Source organism: Coturnix japonica, chromosome 1 (assembly GCF_054131305.1).
Source record: "Coturnix japonica strain WE chromosome 1, WE-NBRP24, whole genome shotgun sequence".
In the NCBI taxonomy this organism is placed as follows: domain Eukaryota; kingdom Metazoa; phylum Chordata; class Aves; order Galliformes; family Phasianidae; genus Coturnix; species Coturnix japonica.
The window spans coordinates 157789123-157809955 of record NC_140663.1 but is presented as its reverse complement, the minus strand read 5'-3'; the positions used below and the strand labels follow the sequence as shown (position 1 = coordinate 157809955).

At 34.8% G+C, this 20833-nt stretch overlaps 1 protein-coding gene across 20 annotated transcripts in view; it reads left to right on the top strand.

Moving 5' to 3' along the window:
• NBEA (neurobeachin) overlaps positions 1-20833 on the top strand; it is a 460574-nt gene that overhangs the window by 138220 nt on the left and 301521 nt on the right. For 16 of the 20 annotated variants that reach the window (XM_085555247.1, XM_085555257.1, XM_085555238.1 and 13 more), the window contains exons 20-29: positions 10-133; positions 474-666; positions 868-1887; positions 4426-4643; positions 6146-6299; positions 14251-14274; positions 16113-16293; positions 17298-17428; positions 18865-18972; positions 20275-20443. In XM_085555247.1, the coding sequence (XP_085411373.1) occupies positions 10-133; positions 474-666; positions 868-1887; positions 4426-4643; positions 6146-6299; positions 14251-14274; positions 16113-16293; positions 17298-17428; positions 18865-18972; positions 20275-20443 (2322 nt within the window). The remainder of the gene's footprint in view (positions 1-9; positions 134-473; positions 667-867; positions 1888-4425; positions 4644-6145; positions 6300-14250; positions 14275-16112; positions 16294-17297; positions 17429-18864; positions 18973-20274; positions 20444-20833) is intronic. The other 4 variants (XM_085555249.1, XM_085555204.1, XM_015851986.3 and 1 more) reach the window with 1 other exon arrangement.

The following is a 20833-nucleotide window of genomic DNA, read 5'->3' as shown; positions in this document are numbered from 1 at the left end:
CTTTCAAAGTGATTCTTAAGGTGGTGGCAACACTGTTAAAAAACTCCACACCAAGTGCAGAGCTGATGGAAGTTCGACGCTTATTCTTGTCTGATATGATAAAACTCTTTAGCAATAGCCGTGAAAACAGAAGGTAGGTCACTGCGGACAGTATTTGCTCATCTTTCACTTGTGGGTATTAGCAATCAGTTGTATTGTATGTAGGGTTGTATACTCTACAGTTTAAATGGAATCTATAAAAATTAGTTTATCTGTGGTAACTTTTCCTTATCCCACAAATAGCATTTGGTTATTCTTTTAAGAACATAATTTACATTTTTATTGACCCTGATGTATTTTCTATGTTTTCTCTTACCACTGGAATTATTTTCAGAGTAGATGCACCATGTTACATTTCTCCTGTTTTAACCATCATAATATTAAAATAAAGAAGCTTTCTCTGGATATATTTTGACCTAATTATTTCACTTTAGATGTTTACTTCAGTGTTCAGTGTGGCAGGACTGGATGTTTTCTCTGGGATACATTAACCCTAAGAATTCTGAAGAGCAGAAGATCACAGAGATGGTTTACAACATATTCCGTATTCTCTTGTATCATGCAATAAAATATGAATGGGGAGGCTGGAGAGTGTGGGTGGATACTCTTTCTATAGCTCATTCCAAGGTAAGAAACGACTGGATGTTTTAATATACTGGTAACTCCCTCACAGGGACTAGTAATGTATTAAAATAATATTTAAAGTGATTTGCTGCCATCTGGTGGCTATGTCTATACATGTCAAGGTGGCATTTGTTAAGATTCTCGTTATTTTTTGTCCAATTTGATATAGCATATATTCAGCCATATAATCTCTTCTTTCTTAAGGTCACATATGAGGCTCACAAGGAGTACTTAGCAAAAATGTATGAAGAGTATCAAAGGCAAGAGGAAGAAAACATAAAAAAGGGGAAGAAGGGTAATGTAAGCACTATCTCAGGTCTTTCGTCTCAGACAACAGGAGCAAAAGGTGGAATGGAAATCCGAGAGATAGAAGATCTTTCACAAAGCCAAAGTCCAGAAAGTGAAACAGATTACCCTGTCAGTACTGATACGAGGGATTTGCTCATGGCTACAAAGGTTTCTGATGATGTACTTGGAAATGCTGAGAGACCAGGAGGAGGAGTGCATGTAGAAGTTCATGACCTTCTAGTTGATATAAAAGCTGAAAAGGTAGAAGCTACTGAGGTAAAACTTGATGATATGGATTTATCACCAGAGACGCTAGTAACTGGAGAAAATGGTGCACTTGTAGAAGTTGAATCACTTCTAGATAATGTATATAGTGCTGCTGTTGAGAAGCTCCAAAACAATGTTCATGGAAGTGTAGGTATTATTAAGAAGAATGAGGAAAAAGATAACGGTCCATTAATAACTCTGGCTGATGAGAAAGATGAACCTTCTACTAACAGTACCTCATTTCTCTTTGACAAAATACCTAGTCAAGAAGAGAAACTTCTACCTGAACTTTCAAGTAACCATATTTCTATTCCTAATGTGCAAGACACACAGATGCATCTTGGTGTAAATGATGATTTGGGATTACTTGCACATATGACGGGCAGTGTAGATATAACATGTACTTCAAGTATAATAGAGGACAAGGAGTTCAAGATTCACACGACTTCAGATGGAATGAATAGTATTTCTGAGAGGGAGCTGGCTTCATCATCTAAAGGATTAGAATACGCTGAAATGACTGCCACAACTCTTGAGACAGAATCTTCTGGTAGCAAAACTGTACCTAATGTTGATGCAGGAAGTATAATATCAGATACGGAAAGATCTGATGATGGTAAAGAAGCAGGAAAGGAGATACGGAAGATCCAGACCACTACCACAACCCAGGTAACTTTCAAGTGCTGTAGCTATGTACATCTCATATAATCACTCTTCTTTACTTCTGACTATGTTATTTGAGGTCTGAGAGATTTTTGAAGTATATTTCCTGCATAATATGAAAGATGTCTATCCTGCAAGCCAATTCACTTTGAAAAATTCTTACCTTTTACAGATGTAAAATTTTTTTATACAGATGTAGAAAAAATAACTGTTGTGGTTGCACATGCTTTAATTATTAAAATAATAATAATAATGAAATTAAAAAAAAAAAATAAAGAGCTAAGATAATCTCTCATCCATTTCCCTTATTTCATGTATACAGATTAACTATTGCTCATAGAATTATGTTTTAGACCTCTTATTTGGATGTCTTATAAGAAATATCGCTACTTCGTTGTGAGATGCACACAGAATTGTTCCTTTCCTCTCACTGACCCTTTCTTGGTGTAGTTTTTCTTGTAGCACGTTAGTATACTTTGTCCTTCCTATACAGGAATGCTTCCGTAAATAGTCACCGTATTAAATCCAAGTAAAGGAAGGAGTTAATTTATGGAAGTGGAAGAAAAACAGGAATTTGAGTTCCACACCAGAGTTCATCACTAAAAGAAGATATATTTACTTTCTTCTTATGAATTCTCTCTGTTTCTGCAGAACAAAATTAATTTACGTATTAGAATTGTTGGTAGACTCTAGAAACTAATCAAAGATTGCTTTTGAGAATGTTATTGAGTGAAAAACTTAACAAATTAACTGTCTTACTATAATGTCCATAATGCACAGCACTGTTTTTCTTCTGAGCTTTCTTCAGGCCTCCTGAAACTGTGGAACATCCATTACAAAAACTTCTTTACTTGGTGCTGTATAATATGTACTGTATAATCACAAAGAGTTTCAGAGTTGCACTGAAACTTATTACTGGTTACTCTGACTAGCGAGTTCTAAAATCTTTCTCCTCTCAGTTTCTCTTCTATTGAAATAACTTTTCTTCTGAACAGGAGAGCAAATAGACCTCAAAACTTTCCCTAGGTAGCAATTATAAGAAAAGCAGAGAGTTATCTTGAAAGCATTTTTCAGAACTATAAAATTCCTTATCACATCAAGAAGAGAATATCAAGCATCATGTAGATATTTCTTTGTTTGGAAGTATTCTGTGTAATAAAGAACAAGTCCTGAAAATTCTTGATAGGAAGATTGATAGGTACTTATTTGTTGTGGTAAAGTTAAGACTGTTAATAACATTCTAACTGATAAATGTGAGAGAATGGAGAAGAACAAGAAAAAGGAGTGGATAGTTTTTATTCTGAATATTTTTTTATTTTTTTTTTAATTTTTATTACAGAGTAAAAAGTAACTGAAAACATTCATTTACTCTGCAGTGATATACACAAATGAACTCTGAGTTACTAAGATGTCTTTAATGATTTCATACTACTATCAAACATTCTGTTTGTGTAACCTTATGGCTGTTCTGTCCTTTAGCCTCTTCAATGAATTCTGCCTATGATACTTGAATTATAAAAAGTCCTCAAGCCTATAACTAGAAGTTAGGATTAAAATTATATGTAAATCATAATGAACTTTTATAAAAACATTGTAGGATAGGAAAATGGAAATGTTTTCAAAATGCTTCACCCTTACATTGACAGAAAATTTCTGACAGATCATTTGGATTTGCAGACTGTGTAGAAACTGAGTACACTTCCAAAGCACAACTCTGAAACTTATTTACCTGCCTTGATTCTCAATTCGTTACTTAAATTGCATTTATTTCCCACAAAAATCCTTGATAAACTGCAATGAATTTGTTTAAGCAAATAATATCTCTTTTAAATAGTTTCCTCAAAAAAAAAAAGTTATTAACAGTGTAATCACCACTGAAAACACTGTTTGGTTTGTTTTTAAGACTGGCCAAGTAGATAGTCCTAATGAGTCAACCTGAATGCAGGAAACAAATGTCATAAAATCTACATCTCCTACCTGCTGAGAGAATCTAAAGAATGTTAGAAACTATTAGCAAAATGTTACAAAATTGTCAAAACTATGTTTTGAAGAGTAGATTTTATTATCTAATTATTCTGCTAGAAATACCAGATGAATAAATTAATCTTAGAAAATGATGTACTGTATGCCTTTAAGTACACTGGTATCTTGAAGCCACCACTGTGTAGTTTGTTCATGTTTCGAGTCAAATATTCAGGGGAAATTGTGCCAGCTGCATAAAATAACAGTTGTTTCATATGACAGTGTTTTGTAACTGCTGACCTTGTACATGCTCTAGTTGGTCTTTTCTGTGATATTTCAAGCAAAGAATGTGAATAAAAAAACATCAGTGAGTAGCTGAAAGGAAGGCGAGCCATGGCAGTGCAGTGCTGATTGATTTGGAATGGCAGCTTTAGTGAATGATAGTATCTATGCTGAATTATAAGTATCTGCTGTTACATGGGCTTGAGTTCAACATTAGTCCATCCTTTCTCAAAGTCTGTGATCTATTTGGAAACATATTACAGAAACATAACATAAGTTCTGAACTTCTTGTTAATATAGGCGGTACAAGGTCGATCTGTCACACAGCAAGACCGGGATTTACGTGTTGACTTGGGATTTAGAGGGATGCCAATGACAGAAGAGCAGCGGCGACAGTTTAGTCCAGGTCCACGCACAACTATGTTTCGTATTCCAGAGTTTAAGTGGTCTCCCATGCACCAGCGTCTCCTGACAGACTTGCTTTTTGCACTAGAAACAGATGTACATGTGTGGAGAAGGTAGATGATTACTTCTTGTTTAAATCCTGTTTTATGTTTCTGTCAACAAGGAAAAATTAGATGTGTCATAAAGTGGATGTTACTATGATAATGGGAAAGGATAGAGTTGGCTTAAGCTTAAGTGCTCTACTATATCTTTTATCTGCTCTTTTCACTCCTTCATACCTTATAACATCTCTTTATCATGGGTACAGTATCCATTTTCTTCAGAGACTGTGTAATTCATATACACCTGACTAAACTGAGCTGCTATCTCAGCATATGTTTAGAACTAGAGCTTCTCTACCTGCAAATCTTATAAATGAAAGCTCTGTCCTATAAATTTTTCTTAGGGATCACTTTTTGTAGTTGATAATTTTATTTTACATGCCAGCTTCTGGTTGTAGTTAGTTATTGTGGCTATATTACTTCAAATGACAACAATATGATTTTCTAGCTTTCACACACTTTATCAGACACTTCTTGTTGCCAGTGCCCTTAAGTTGCCCTTAAGTATGGTAGACACTGTATAATCTCAGAACAGAATAATTCATTTTCAGAAAACTTTACTATTTGTATCAAAGGACCTATATATACTGTATTCAGTTTCTAGTTTGATTAACTGTTCTGTGGCAGTCATTAGGGAATAAGGACTTGAATTTATTTTTTTTTTATAAAATACTTTTCTTTATTCTTTCTGCTTATGTGACACTTGGAAGCGAACATTTTATTTTGCATGTTTTCAATTGAAGCTTTTAATTTTTGTTTTCTGGATGGCAAAAGATTGTTTTGGCAAACAGCATACTGTGAATAGGCTGAGTATTCTTCAGTATTTTCAGGCAACTTTTTGTATTTTGGGGGAGAACTGTTTCATGAGACAGTTTCTCACCAATGTGGACTTGTTAACATTACAGATAATAGTATTAGCATATCTGTCTTGCAAAGTTTTATCTAATGCTTAAGTTAATATTAGTTAATAAAATTTATACTAAGTCAAAATATTACCAGATCATTGGTTTTATGCCTTAAATCACTGTCAGCAGGTTTCTTCAATCAGTGACACTCTAACAGATTAGCCTTTTCAAATTACAGTTTAGAAAAAAGTCATGGACGAAAGCTCCTACCTAACTTCATTAGGTATTCTCAGGGCTACTTTAGATGGCACTGGTATGAAATGTTGAATTCTGTTAAACAGCTGAATAATAATCTTCACACTGAAGAAATAATCATTTTGCTTTCAGTAGAACTGCATCTGAATGAAAGTATTCCATTATGGGAATAAACAATTTTGAACTGTTCTTCTCAGCTGTGAATTTGAAACAAATCCTAGCGTGAAATTAGGGACCATTCAGTTTGTCCACTAGACTAGTCCTGTTTATATTTTTGACAATTTGCATGAAAAATCATGTAGATAAGGATCTTCTTTGATAACAGAGAAACTTTGGTGTTCTTATAATAAGTCTGACTGAACTTTCTAATTATTTGGTTTTAATCTATCCTTTTTTGTGTGTATGTTCTTGCAGTCACTCCACAAAGTCAGTGATGGACTTTGTCAATAGCAATGAAAATATTATTTTTGTACACAACACAATACACCTCATTTCCCAGATGGTAGACAATATTATTATTGCTTGTGGAGGAATTTTGCCATTGCTGTCTGCAGCCACATCCCCAACTGTAAGTACAATATTTCCACCTAGTGGTCATATTAAAAATCATTGTTAGTAGTATAAACTACTGTTTGCAGCTAGATTTGTTTCTTTAGGGAATTCTCTCCACTATCCACTAATTCCTTTCAATAAATAAATAAATAAAAATTGAATCTTATATTGATTAAGCTTCAATACATGCAATGTCTATAGTTTTTGTCATAATTTTCACTTACAATGTTAATTTTAATAAGGGAAGTAGTACTAAGTAAGAATATTAATATTTCATGTGTATTAAATATTTTATTTGAAGGAGAAGACCATTATTACCATGGTTACAAATCATGGCTATTCTAAGAAAATTACACACTTCATGATTGTTAGTCATTGATATTCATAAACCTGTATTGCATGGCCACCATATTTGCATGCCAAATGACACTAGAAATCACCCCCTTCCTTCTCTTTACTTCTACTTTCAGTAGTTAACAACCTTGTGAGTTTTTCTTTTAATTTTGTCTTAAAATAGTGATGTTTCTATTCACTGTTATGTTCTTACTAAGTTGTGAGTTCTTAGGTGAGCACAGCTCAGGCAGGTAGAGTAGCCTTACATCTCTTTCATACTAAACGTGTTACCTGAACATCCTATATCCATTTGCAGCTAGTATCAATCTTTGAAAGGGGAGAAAATGAAGCAGAGGAGGAACAAAGAGGTTTCTATGAAGTGGTTAGTAAGCACTGAGGGCTGCCAATGTAATTTTGTAACACCAGCTTAATCTCTTGTTATAGTCATTCAGCAACGGAGATTATTTTGCCTCTCATATTATTTCTAGTTAGTTAACAAAAACAAACAGACAAAAAATGTTTTGCCCTATTTTATTAAACAATATGAATGTATTTACTGACTAAACATCAACGTGATTTTCAAAGGCTAAATGCTATTTCTGCACTATTTTCATTTTTAGCTAATTACTTGCTATTAGCAAAAACACAAGACAGTCAGGAAAGACTTTAATATGTTGTCTGTAGTCGCATCAGTGACACTGAGATTACTCAATAAAAGATTTTGCAAGTGTTACCTCTTAGGGAATGTTGGCATGTATAACAATGCACACCCTCACACCTTAAGATAAATTTTGTACTTCGGATAAAAGGTCACAGGGAGATATTTTTAAAAATAAATTTTTAGACATCATTTGAAATTGAAGATGTTTTCTTTCCCATCTTTTATATTAAAAATACACATTAGGCAAGCACAGCATGAATTAGGCTGTCATTCCATTGAATAGTCTCAGTGCTTTCAGTTTTTTTTTGTCTTGGTTTATGTAGATCCCTTCTATAGAGTAATAATTTCACAATTCACTATTTAGTTTATTCTGGATACTTTGTCTGTGTGTATGTTTACATATATGGTACAAGTTTATCTACTACATGGCAATTTGTTAAAATAGTGGATGTTCTCACTGTCTTGCAGCAATAGCAGTGATTTTCATACATTAATATAGAAGATTACATTTAGGAATTATTATTATGTATATATTTCTCCACTTAAATGCTTAATTTAGCCATCTGTTTAGGACAGTAAAAGTAAATTCTGATATACACTAATTAATTGAAAGGTCATTAGCTGGTTTTAAGCTGAAATAATCCTACTGTGTGAAATAAACCAAAAAAAACCAAAAATAAAACAGCCAAGTAAAACTACTTTTTATCCAATCACCAACTGACTCGAGTCCAAATAGTGATGGTCAGTGATTCAATGTCTGAATGGAGATCAGTGTTGAGTGGTGTCCTTCAGGGGTCAGTGCTGGGACCAGTGCCCTTTAATATCTTCATCAGTGATATAGACAGTGGGATCAAGGGCACCCTCAGCAAGTTTGCTGATGATTCCAAGTGTGTGATTGACACCCCAGAATGATGGGATGTCATCAAAAGGAACCTAGACAGGCTTGAGCAGTGGGCCCAGGTGAACCTCAAGAGGTTCATCAAATCCAAATGCAAGATCTTGCACATTGTTAAGTCAATTCCCATTACCAATACAAGCTGGAGGATGAAAGGATTGAGGACAGCCCTACCAAAAAGGACCTGGTGGTACTGGTGGATGGGAAGCTGGACATGAGCCAGCAATGTGTCCTAGCACCCCAGAAAACCAACTGTGTCTTGGGCTGCGTGAAAAGAAGCGTGGTCAACAGGTTGATGGAGGTGATCCTGCCCATCTACTCTGTGCTTCTGAGGCCTCACTTGGAGAACTGCATTCAGATGTGGAGTCCTCAGTATAGGACAGACATATACCTGTTGGAGTACATCCAGAGGAGGGCCACAAAAATGTTCAGCCTAGAGAAGAGAGGGCCTTTGAGGTGTCTTGAGAGTGACCTTTCAGCATCTAAGGGGGAGCTACAGGAAAGAAGGGGACAGAATCTTTAGCAGGGTCTGTGGTGATAGAACAAGGGGAAATGTCTCCAGGCTTAAAGATGGTGGATTTCTGTTGGATATATGGACAATGTCTTTTACAGTGAGAGTGGTGAGACACTGAAACAGGCTGCCCAGTGATTCTGTGGTTGATGCCCTGTCCCTGGAAACTTTCAAAGAGAGGCTGGATCAGATCCTGGGCAACCTGATTTAGCTGTGCACGTCCCTGTTCATTGCAGGGGAGTTGGACTAGATGGCCTTCAAAGGCCCATTCCAACTCTGAGGATTCCATGAACTTAACCTCAAAATAATTTACAGCTTAGGTGATGATTTCATAGTCCTGTCCATCTAGAAAGAGTCTTTCATTTCATTCTACTCCACTCTATTCCATTATTGCCTGTCTATAAATGTTAGTGTGAAAATGGATTCAGTAATAATTGTGAGAGACACAAATAGCCCAGCACATCCTTCTTCTTTCTTTACTATTATTCTGGATGATAGTTACAAAGAGACTTGATGCTATTTGGATTTCTTCTGGATGTCCATCATATCAATTAAAAGTTTCATACAGATTCTCAGTCTTCTATTTCTTTTGTATCTTTGAATTGATGTGGAGAAAATGACAGATGTGGTGTCAAGGAATGTATTTCTTCTTGATTGTAAGAGGGCATAATAGTCCAGTGCTTGCAGTCAGTTACAAAAGACTGTCTCACTGTCCTCCTCCCAGAAGCTGCTAATTGGAAGAGAGAAGTCTGAAACTAGAAGATTTATATAACTCTACATAAAAATACTTATATCAGGTTTAACAGTGTCATTATCTGCCTGAGAAATTCTCAAGGGAAGAAAGACAAATACTCTTTCTCCATCACCTATTGAAAGCATCACAGACTGACTGAGATCATTAGGGACCTCTGGAGGACACCTGGCTCAGCCTCTGCTCCAGCAAGGGTGCAGGGTGCCCAGGTCTCTGGAAGATACACAAGGAGGTTCCACAGCCTCTTGACAGCCTGTGCCAGTGGTCCATCATCTACACAGCACAGAAATGCTCCAGGTATTCAGAGAGAAGTTAGTGCCCATGGCCTCTTGTCCTGGCACTTGGCACTACTGACAGAGCCTGGTTCCTTCCTCTTGGCACCCTTTCTTCAGGGATTTATGTGCATTGATGAAATTCCTTGTGAGCCTCATATTTTCCAGTCACAGCTCTCTCAGCCTTTCATGCTAAGAGAGGTGCTCCATTGCCTTCATCATCTTCATGTCCCATTGTTGGGCTCTCTTCAGTATGCCCATGTCTATCCTGTATGATGGAGCAAAAAGGTGACTCCAGGCTGTGCTATTCAGGCAACAATCTTCCTATCTTTCTGCATTTAGTCTCAATGGTTCAGCTGCTAAAATCATCCAGATTTTTTTTTTTTTTTTTTTGCTTTATATGAATGTATCCTAAGATTTGCCACACAAAAATGACTTAAGCAAAAATTTGTTTTATTAAAAATTTTGTTTTATTAAAGAAACCACTTCAGAATTAATGGATGTCTTTACATATCTGGGAAAAGCCATTTTTTATTATTTTATGGTATTTTTGCATGACTGAAAATTACTGTAAATGACTAGAAAACAAAATTATCTCAGACTGCTGAGGAAAACACGATGCACAAACTATAAAACATAAAAAGTGTACATGTTTCAGGGGAAAAGGTGATCATTGATGTAATTAACTGGAACACAGGAAATTCCTGTGTAGCCTATTGCAGGGCATCTGCTTTAGCAGGAGGTTGGACTAGATGATCTCTGGAGGTCTCTTCCAACTCCTGTGATTCTGTGATTCTGTCTACGATGTCACATTTAATAACAACTGAGGAATTTATCCTTCTAGAGTTTATCTAATCTGTTTTGAAGCTACTTACTCCTTTAACCTCTGTAATATCCTATGGCATCAAGTCTGACAATTATATAACCTTTGAAGTACTTCTTTTTTTTTGTTTTTTAAACTTGCTTGAAAATTACAAAATCACTACATGCCTTGCAAACTATACTATGAAAGGAGACCTTATTCACATTTTTTTTTTCATCTCCCTATCACTTATGACTTTGTAGGCTTGAGTCCTATAACTTTGTGTATATAATTGAATCTACTGAGTCTTCATCTTCTTTAGTATTTCTGTCTGTCTTTACCTCTGATTCTGTATGTCTTTATTCCATGAAGCTTTCTTGTTTGAAACAGGGTGTGACAATCCTTCCCAGTTTGTAGATCCTGTAGAATACCTCTATTCAGTTTATTAACAGGAATTAACTCATTTCATCCTTGCTTACCCCCATGATGGGTGACTCTCAAATATTCCCACAGAAAGCCTTTTGGGTCTGTGTTAAATACTTACAGAAGTAATTCTTATTAATTTGCTACTAGTGAGTTTTATTTGTGGCATGAAGCACTTATTGCATTTTTTCAGTATGGAATAATGATATGCAAAGGCAAGGGTGCTACAAAGCAAACAGTAAGAGACATCCCACATAATCTTTAATTTAGAATGATAAAAAATGATGAAATTCAGGAAGGGATTAAGGTAAATGTAGGTATCTGTTGAAACATTTTGTATATATACTAGATTTCTAGCCAATGAAGATCTCAATAAAACAAATAATTTGTCTATCTCTGATGTAGACATCCTGTGGATAGTCAACCAAATCTGCATAAGCTCCATAGATTTTGATGAAGATTAACCTGCAGCTGAATCCCCCCTCTTTTTATGAGATAGCTTGCATATTTTCTATTGGTGAAAATGACAGACAAAAGCACAGAGCATTTACCTGATCTCCTGGTCCCATCAGTTCCATGACCTCCAGTATGTCAGTCTGAGCTCAGGTATAACCTTATTCTGGGCTGCTAGTTCTTTAAAAGTCCTGAGCACCTCTCTTCTCAAAAATCCTACTTATAATTTATGATAAATATGCCTCACTGCATCTCTTTCTTATTTTTTTTAAAGACATTTCACTTATTTCTCACTAGTAAAATAAACACTGTATTCTGGATGCTTGAATTAATTAGAGTTTTAACAGAAAATAACCAAGAGCTAAGTGTAGAAAAATTACTTTCAAAATATTAGAGGAATTGTGGATTTTTTAATTTATTTACTTATTTATATATTTTTGCTTTTGTGCAAGACATGTTCTGTGTTGTGTTCTATCTCTTGCTGCAACAACAATACTTAAAATACTTTGGGAAATTTTCTGTTTCAAAAAGACTTTTTCCTTTGTGCATTTAGGATTTGTAGTTTCTAGGTGAGGTGAAAGTAGTGGTAAATTTTAATGCAGGAATTTATTTGTTATTGAATACTTACAACAGAAATCTACCTTCTGCCTTGCTCTCTTCCAACCTGTTATATACTAGGCAAATTGGAAGAAAGCCATGACTCAGTGGCATGAAATACAAATAGGAAGAAAAAAGGAAGAACTGTTTTCATGTACATAATCAAATGCATTGTCAGTGAAAACAAACCAAGATACACTGATCTATGACTGAATCAAGCAGAGTGAAAATCATGCATTTGCATGGAAATTCTGTAATTCACTATAAACTATTCCCACATTTCTGCATTTCCTTCGCTTTCAAATATATATGTCTTCTATCTCAGAGTCTGTGCAAGGACTGGCTTCATCTGCTGGTGTTTTTAAAGGGATGTGAATCATTGAATCATAGAATGACTTGGGCTGGAAGGGACCTCAAGGATCATGAAGTTCCAACCCCCCTGTCTGGCAGGGCCACCAAACTTCCATAATTTCTAGATCAGTTTGCCCAGGGCCCCATCCAACCTGGCCTTGAACGCTTCCAAGGATGGTGAATTATACATGTGAACTGAAATTAAATGAAAGCAAATATTAGCAAAAAAGTAAAACTGGGTTTGTTGCTTTACAGTATAAACTAGAGTTTGTTCTGCTGTAGATTTCAAATGTCTTGCCTATTGAAATAGAGTATATTAGAGAGAGGTGATAAAATATAAAATATTGATTTGTTGTTTCCTTGCTTTTGTGAGGATGTTCTTTGAGAGCTACTTTTAATTACAGCTGAAAGGGAGACATGCTACAGAAGTATTAAGTGAGCATATTTGAGATCTTTAAGGAAGAAGGTTTGCAGAAGATGGTTTCTGTTAATGGCAGCTCATTGCAAGATAATAAATTTTGTGTACAAGCTAGAAATTTGATGCAACCATTGCTTATTGCAAGAATAGCAGTTGTGACAAAGATTCAAGGAGTATGTCAGAAGAAATAAATCTGTGGAGCTAAAGTAACCGTGACAACTGAGAGTAAATTTCCAGACCCCTTGAAATTAGTGTTTTTTCCAATTTATTCTAGTATGTCTAGAATTTTAATTCACTATTTCAGTATCTCAAACTGTAGCTCTTAATTGTGAACTGAGGACTGCTGATGTTATATAAGCAGCTGTCTAGAGGACTCAAACATTTAAAGACATTATTAAATATGAGAAGTAAAGACAAATGATATATTTTCATGTGTGTTTGGTGTGTTGACTAGCAATTATAAGCTAGCAATAATGCAAAAATAGAAACAAGTTGACTGTCAATCTAGGTACAGAAGTGGAAGCTGTATTTGAAAGGTTTCTGAGTGTGGTATCTTCTGTTTCAAGAGTAAAAGATTAGTTTGTTTCCACTTGTTGTTCTTTCTGCCAGATGAGATATTTGCACTATTTAGATGAAAAAAATATTTACTTAAAATAAGTTTTCCTCTTTTTTCAAACACACCTAGAGGACACTTAAGGATGACTTCCTAGCCCATTGCAAAAAGAAAGTGCTTCTACCCAAAACTGAAACATAAAAAAAATAACATATTAGTTCAGTTCTGAAGATTGGTATTTGAAGACTAACTCAGACTTGAGGCTTGGTGAATCTTTATTGTTTTACAGTTGGTTCAAAAGCACTCACATATCCACCATTGTGTTGGTTCAGATTGAAGAAATTAGACCCAAGTGTAATATATATGTATATATATGTGTGTGTGTGTACATATTTATATATATATATAAATTGAACTGTCTTGTGTTGCTTCAAAGGAAGAGCATTATGCATGAACCAGTTTGCTTATTCTGATTTATGATTATTTTGTTAGAACATTTTATACTTACTAACCTCCTCATACAAAGATTAACTGCTTTATTATATTTCAGTTGAATGGGTCGTTCTAAAATGCTCATTTTATTTCTACATAATCAGTGAAAACATTACTTTGATTTACACTGCGTCATGAAATTGTTCTATGTATATATAATTTATAAAATATATACATTGGTTTGGAAGAACCAGTGTTTACATGAAATCTGTAATAATGCACGTTTTACAGCTTTTCTTTCCTTGTACATAGCTATCTCTAAAAGTGTTTATTTTCAAATATTCATGCTGAACTGAAATGCTGAAATGCTGTTTTAATAATCAATCGAACAAATGTATAATTCCAAGATACTAATTTGTTTCAATTTTGCATTGTATTTTTTTAGTTAACTTAAATAATTTTCTTTTTCTTTTATTGTTGTGATCTGTTGTCTGTTTTGTCTGTTGCATGTCCAGGGTTCTAAGGTTAGTATTGCCACTGTAAGTTTCAGTTTTTGCACTTTCAAAAATAGCTTGGTTTTGATCATTTAGCATTTTGGCTTCTTTTATTGTTATTTTCCTATGTCAGTAGTAGGATGTGAGTAAGAATATATTGGATATATTTATTAAATTCTCCTGACGTGTTTTCACACAGTAACTTAATGCATTGTCATGTATGGCATTTAGCTGGAGGACCAAACAGAGGGAGGTTTGTGAGCTAGTGTAAGTTATAAATGTGATTCTCAGTAGAAAAAGAAATCTTTAGGAATCTTTAGGCCCTGAATGTGTAATTGTATAGGAAACTTGTTATTACTCTTGAACTATCCTGCTTAGACAGGAGGTGGTGATAAGTTCCCTTTCTTAAGTCTTCTTATGCTACTCCAGTCTAAAATATTGCTAGAACTTGAAAGCAGCTTGATAACAATTGAACTTATTTTAAACGCTATTAGAGTATGAATGTACTGTTTTAATAAGTAGAGCTAATAGTAAGTTTTTCAGCAAGCAGTCAGCTGGTTGCTAGCAAACCTGATGCTATTTCAAGCATGAGTTCAAAGTTCGAGTTTCTGTAATCACCTATGATTTTTTTTTCTAACAGACTGCTATAGATTTTATCAGGTCTATTTTCTGTGAATGAGTGCTTTTAGAAACAACGTTCCAGTCTCTTACCAAGAACAGTAACTTATTTTTCCAGAATGTTGGAATACTGTGCACACCAAGGAGGGAGACCTGGATAAAGGAGAGAGGCTGGAAATAGTCCTGGGAGCTGTCACTTTACCATTTGTCTGATTTCATTGGGCAGATCAGACAGATGACAGCATTTCCCAAATCACTCCTGTAACAGACATGTTACATCCTTAGGAGAAATTAAATGAAGTGTTATCTAACATTGTGATGACACATGCCATGTAATATCCTACATGTTTAAAAACATTTTTTGCTTAATACTGTTTGGCACAGTTTGCTGTCTTCATGTTTTACTCTAAGCTGTTCTAAAAAGTAGATCATGTATAAGTATAGTCATTTTTTAGAAATACTTATTTTTCTTCTTAAATGTCTGTAATGGCATAAAATGTGTGTTGTATTTCTTTCATATTTGCTTCTAAGCAAGTGCAGTAGAAGTGGCAAACACAACAGAAGTGATGCTTTTCCAAGTGACCAAACTGTATTTTAAAAGCCATCTGAAATCTTGATGGCAATCAAGAACAATGTGCCATTTGCAGACAATTTTTAAGATACTGTTTAGACATATCTATGTGAACCATGTCAACCGCTAAGTCCAGTTTTCAATTCTGTTGTTAATTAAACATAATGTTTGCTCACTCATCTGTGCTATTAGACATCTGAATACTTTTGAAAACATGACTCTAGACATCAAAATATCTTCTTGGAGAAAAACATGACCCCTTTTTAGATTTCAGAAATAATGAGCTTATTTCACATTTTTCTGTGGATTTCCATTAAGGAGAACATACCATTACATTAGAAAAGAAATGGTCTTTTTCTGGGAAATGTAAGCTGCATGCTGTGTACCTGGTCACATTTTTAACTCCCTCCCCATTGCTATAGTGAGGGAGTACACCATCCTTTCCCAATTCTAAGAGTATTGATATAGTTCTAGTAATACAAAAGTAAGCATTCCCTGGAAAGGAAATTTTCTCATTCTTCATTCTGTCTTACATTGAATTTCACTCACAATTTACATTAATGGTAATAATGGGAGAATTTTAAAATAACTTTCAATGTATATCATTAAGCATAACAATTTAGATTTGTACATGTTTACAACATCATATTTCAGTTGTGTTCGATCTGTTTAATTCAATTATCTCCTTTTAAAGACTGAACTGGAAAACATTGAAGTGACACAAGGAATGTCAGCAGAGACAGCAGTAACTTTTCTCAGCCGTCTGATGGCAATGGTTGACGTTCTGGTGTTTGCCAGTTCTCTAAATTTTAGTGAGATTGAAGCTGAGAAAAACATGTCTTCTGGAGGTCTAATGCGACAGTGCCTGAGGCTTGGTAAGTCTGCAGACAGTGCGTATTAAATAATTACTTACAGATCAGTGAGCTCAAGCTTGATCAAATGGTGACACACGTCACTATTGTACTAACTGTGATGTGATGAAATAAAAATATCTGTTCTTGCTGATTTGTTACTGTTTCAAAGTTGGTTCATTTCAGGCACAAAAGTGTGTTAAAATGGCATGTCTGACATTGTTCATTCTTTTGTACAGGTTGTGTACATTTTCAAGGAGTAAAAATATAAAGTGTATTGTGAAAAAAATGTTTTTGCTAACTGTTTTGCTGCGTACCTACTGAGACCTTATCCAAGTTTCTGTAGGTTTGGAATCCTCCTTCAAGGCTATGTAAGATTAAAAGCTTAGGATGTGTATACAGGGTGCAGATCTTAATATGTATTGCAACAGCCTTGCATCTGTTTTCTGTATTTACCATTTGGTATATGCTGTTACAGTTAGTCTGGGAAATTTAAAAATTTCTGAATAATTCCAATAATTATATCCCTCTATCCTGGTGAACATTAACTTTGGTCTATTGTCTGACATTGTTTCTTTAATATTGTTCCTGCACATACTTTTTCATCTGTCAAATGCTGAATAATCTTTAGACTTGGATTTTGTCCTGTTATCAATCACGTAACTTACTAGATTCTTGATAGTTGCTGATATAAATCTTATAGCTTATTCTCAGAGATTCCAGCTGCCTGTAAACTCATTCAGATTTTAAGTACTGATAACATGATCGATAACATACGACAACTCCAATTTAGTCATTTTCAAATTTTAGTATAGTGATAGAGCAGTTATGTAAAGCATTAAGATTTTCAACTAAAAGGATGAAACGAGTGAGTCGCTGTTATGTTTCCTAAGTTCCAACACAGCTGAATGAGAGAACCGCTGCAGTTACTATTTGGACATGTTTATTGCCATATACTGACAACTAATTAATATTAGGAAAATAATTGAGAAATATTCTAATTCGTATCATTTTCATTACTTTTTTAGTTTGTTGTGTGGCTGTGAGAAACTGTTTAGAATGTCGGCAAAGACAGAGAGAGAGAGTGAACAAAACTTCATTAATCAGCAGTAAAGCTCAGGATGCTCTCCAGGGTGTAACTGCTTCAGCAGCAACCAAGGTAATCCAGTCTTGTTGCAGCATTGACAAGATTGATCAGAAAATAAGTACAAGTGCCTTCTCAAGGATTTGGCAAAAGCTTTGGCTTTTTGCTTTTAACTGACTTTAAGTGAAGGTATGTTTTGGTGTTCCTTGAAACAAGAAAATATTAATGCAGTGGTATACTGGAACATTTTTAAAGAGCTTTAGCACTCCTGCTTTTTGTTGTCTTCAAAAATCAAGTTCCCTTCCTCTCATCTCTCCTATATATCTGCTCAGCTGTTTTTTATTCTCTCAAAGCGTCTGCAGTTATGATGAAGTTCTGCTATCACGTCTGTCAGTGGAACATCTGGATCCCAGTAAAACCAACAGACCTGTGCATGTACAATTTGAGATCAGTATTTTCTTTGTGACTGAATGAAACTTACTTAATACATAATTACAGCTTCGAAAATTTGTGAATCTTTAAACTAAAACTTTAAACAATTTAATATAGCCCATGGTTAAAATATGTCATTGTTCCTGTTTTGGGTGTTATTATTTCATAGAATTATAGAATCATTTAAATTGGAAGAGACCTTTAAAGGCCACCTAGTCCAACTCTCCACAGTGAACAGGGACGCCTACAGCTCCATCAGGTGCTCAGAGCCCTGTCTAGCCTAACCTTGAATGTCTCCATGGGTGTGGCATACACCACCTCTCTTGGCAGCCTGTGCCACTACCTGACAACTCTTATTGCACAGAACATTTACCATACATCTAATCTAATTCTCCCTTCTTTAAGCTTGAAACCATTTCCCCTTGTCCTATTGCAACAGGATTTGCATTAGCAACTTTTTTTTTTCCTTTCTGCTGGCTTTTCCAGATACATTTACAAACTCAGCTACATTCACAATATTATTTCATTAACTCTCATAAAAAATGATATTTTTCACTTTTTCACATTCAGTGCAGAGCTAATCTGTATAATGATACTTTCAGATGTTGAAGCATCATTTGTAATATGTTATCGTTTTTTAAACGAAGCACACTACTGTAGGCCTTTGCAATAATAGGAATTATTCTGTGAACAGTTGTAACAATTCTCAGTAAAAGTGCAAGAAATGGTTGTTTGAAAATATTTCTGCTCCTGGTTTTTAAATTTAATGCATATAAAAATGATTTGCTGCTATGAAACACCTATAATCTAAAGTCACCTTATGTGTTCACTTGCATACCTTTCTGATATACTGAGATAATTTAACAGTTTTCATCTAAATAATTAAGAATATGATGGTAATTCAAAGCATAGCTTAATTTGTAGAAGCCTTGTCTAATAGGGATAGTATGTTGCTAGCAAAGGAGCATCTATGATTAGCAGTGGTACCTACAAATGTTATCAAATTGAAGTTCCAACAGAAATGCTTTGAATTAAGATATTTGTGGGGAAAAAAAATCTCACAACTTTTTTGTTTGTAGACTCCCCTTGAAAATGTCCCTGGCAACCTTTCTCCCATAAAAGACCCGGATCGGCTTCTTCAGGATGTTGATATAAATCGTCTACGAGCAGTTGTTTTTCGTGATGTGGTGAGTAGTAGGCTCTGCATTTCTTTCTTCTTCAAAATTGTCACTTATATTTTCAAAGAGATTTTCACTGTTCCAAAATTAAAAATACCCTTAATTTGTCACACTTTATGTATTATACATTTTCTCACGTCTTTGTTATTTTAATATTTGCTGAATCTGAATATATGCATTTTATGCAGATGTATTAAAAAGTTTTTCAGATAACAGCAAATTTTTTACCATAAAACATTGCCACAACTTTGTTTTTGAAGGCTGTGTAACTGGAATTATTATGTATATACAGATAGATTTTAAAAAATTTCCAGTCTGAATTTGAGCAGATTGAGAATTGGATGTAGGAATAGTTTTCAGCAGAAAAGAAGTTGAGCTTGAAACAAAAGCATTTATCTGTCAGGATGATCTCAGCATCTTGAAAGGATGAGGTTGAATTGGTGTGATGTTCATCTGACATCTGTTCTTTCCTTACGTAGAGAGCAGAGGAAACTTTTTTTTCTGACAGATCTATGAGCGAATGTACAGCTATTTTAAGGGTTTCAATGACATGTAATGAATTGCATCCATGATTAACATCCATGATTAAATTCTCAGTTAAAGCAAAGCAGGCTGGGATCAAGTAAGGCCTTAGCCCTGCAATAGATAGTGGCCATAGAACAGAAGATTGCATTAGGGTAGGTGAAAAGGAAAAGCTGTAAAGGAGTTCTGGTCCTGGTATTTCTGCTTACATAAAGCCCTGAAAATCTAGGATTTTGCTGATAAGAATCCTGTTGAAGTATTTAGAACATATGAGTTGAAGTTTATTGCTGGAAAGAAGGCCATGGTATAACGCTCATGTTATTAGCAGATATATTATGCCCTCATATGTACCCACTGTTAGTTGGTAACACATCATCAAGCTTAATTTTCCCTTTCAGCAGTGTCCCTTAACTTCTTGCAGCAGGACTAACGATCCAAAAGATTTACTCCAATTTTCTTGGGGTATCAGAAGTTAGTTGCTATTACTGTTGAGAAGAATTAAGAGCACCCTCAAAGAATAAAGCCTTTAGTATGAAAAGCCCTCTGACTACACTGTCTTGGAGATTTGAGTAGTTTTCAAATTACCTGTAAGATTAAGTACTTAATACACATTGTGTGCATGTTACTTCACAGAAAGTCCATTAGGTCTTCCATTTAATCCATTTACTGCTATGTTAACAGATGTAACATTTCAGAAAGGTATTATTTGTAAAGCTTTAAGGTGATCTTGAGTGAAAATTCAATGGAAATGTCTGCTATTACAGAACTCCTCCTTTTTCTCTACCACAGGACGACAGCAAACAGGCTCAGTTCTTAGCTTTGGCAGTAGTCTACTTTATTTCAGTTCTGATGGTCTCCAAATACCGTGATATACTAGAACCACAACGAGAAACAGCAAGATCTGGGAGCCAGGCAGGTAGAAATATCAGACAAGAAATAAATTCACCAACAAGTACAGGTACATTTCTTTTAGTGTTCTTTTCCATTTTCATGTTTAGATACTTTGGAACTGTAGTTATCTCACTAGAAACAATTTTCAAACAGTTTAAAATTAGGATAGAAAATTACATGCTACTTTGTTTCTCTAAAATGATTTGGTTCTTTAATGTATATTGGCTGATTTCAGTTATTCTGTGTATTTTCTTATAGAGTGTAACCAATTTTCATTTGCATATTGCTTTTTATGCTTTTATTTCTTTCATTTGTGTATTAAAATGGGATAAATCTGTGCTAGTTGATAGTAGATAGTTGATCACAAATTCTTTGTCTGTCATTTGCTAGTAAGAGCATGTATCTTTAAATATCTAGAATGAAATGTGTAAAGATCAAACAGCTTTTTGCAAATATA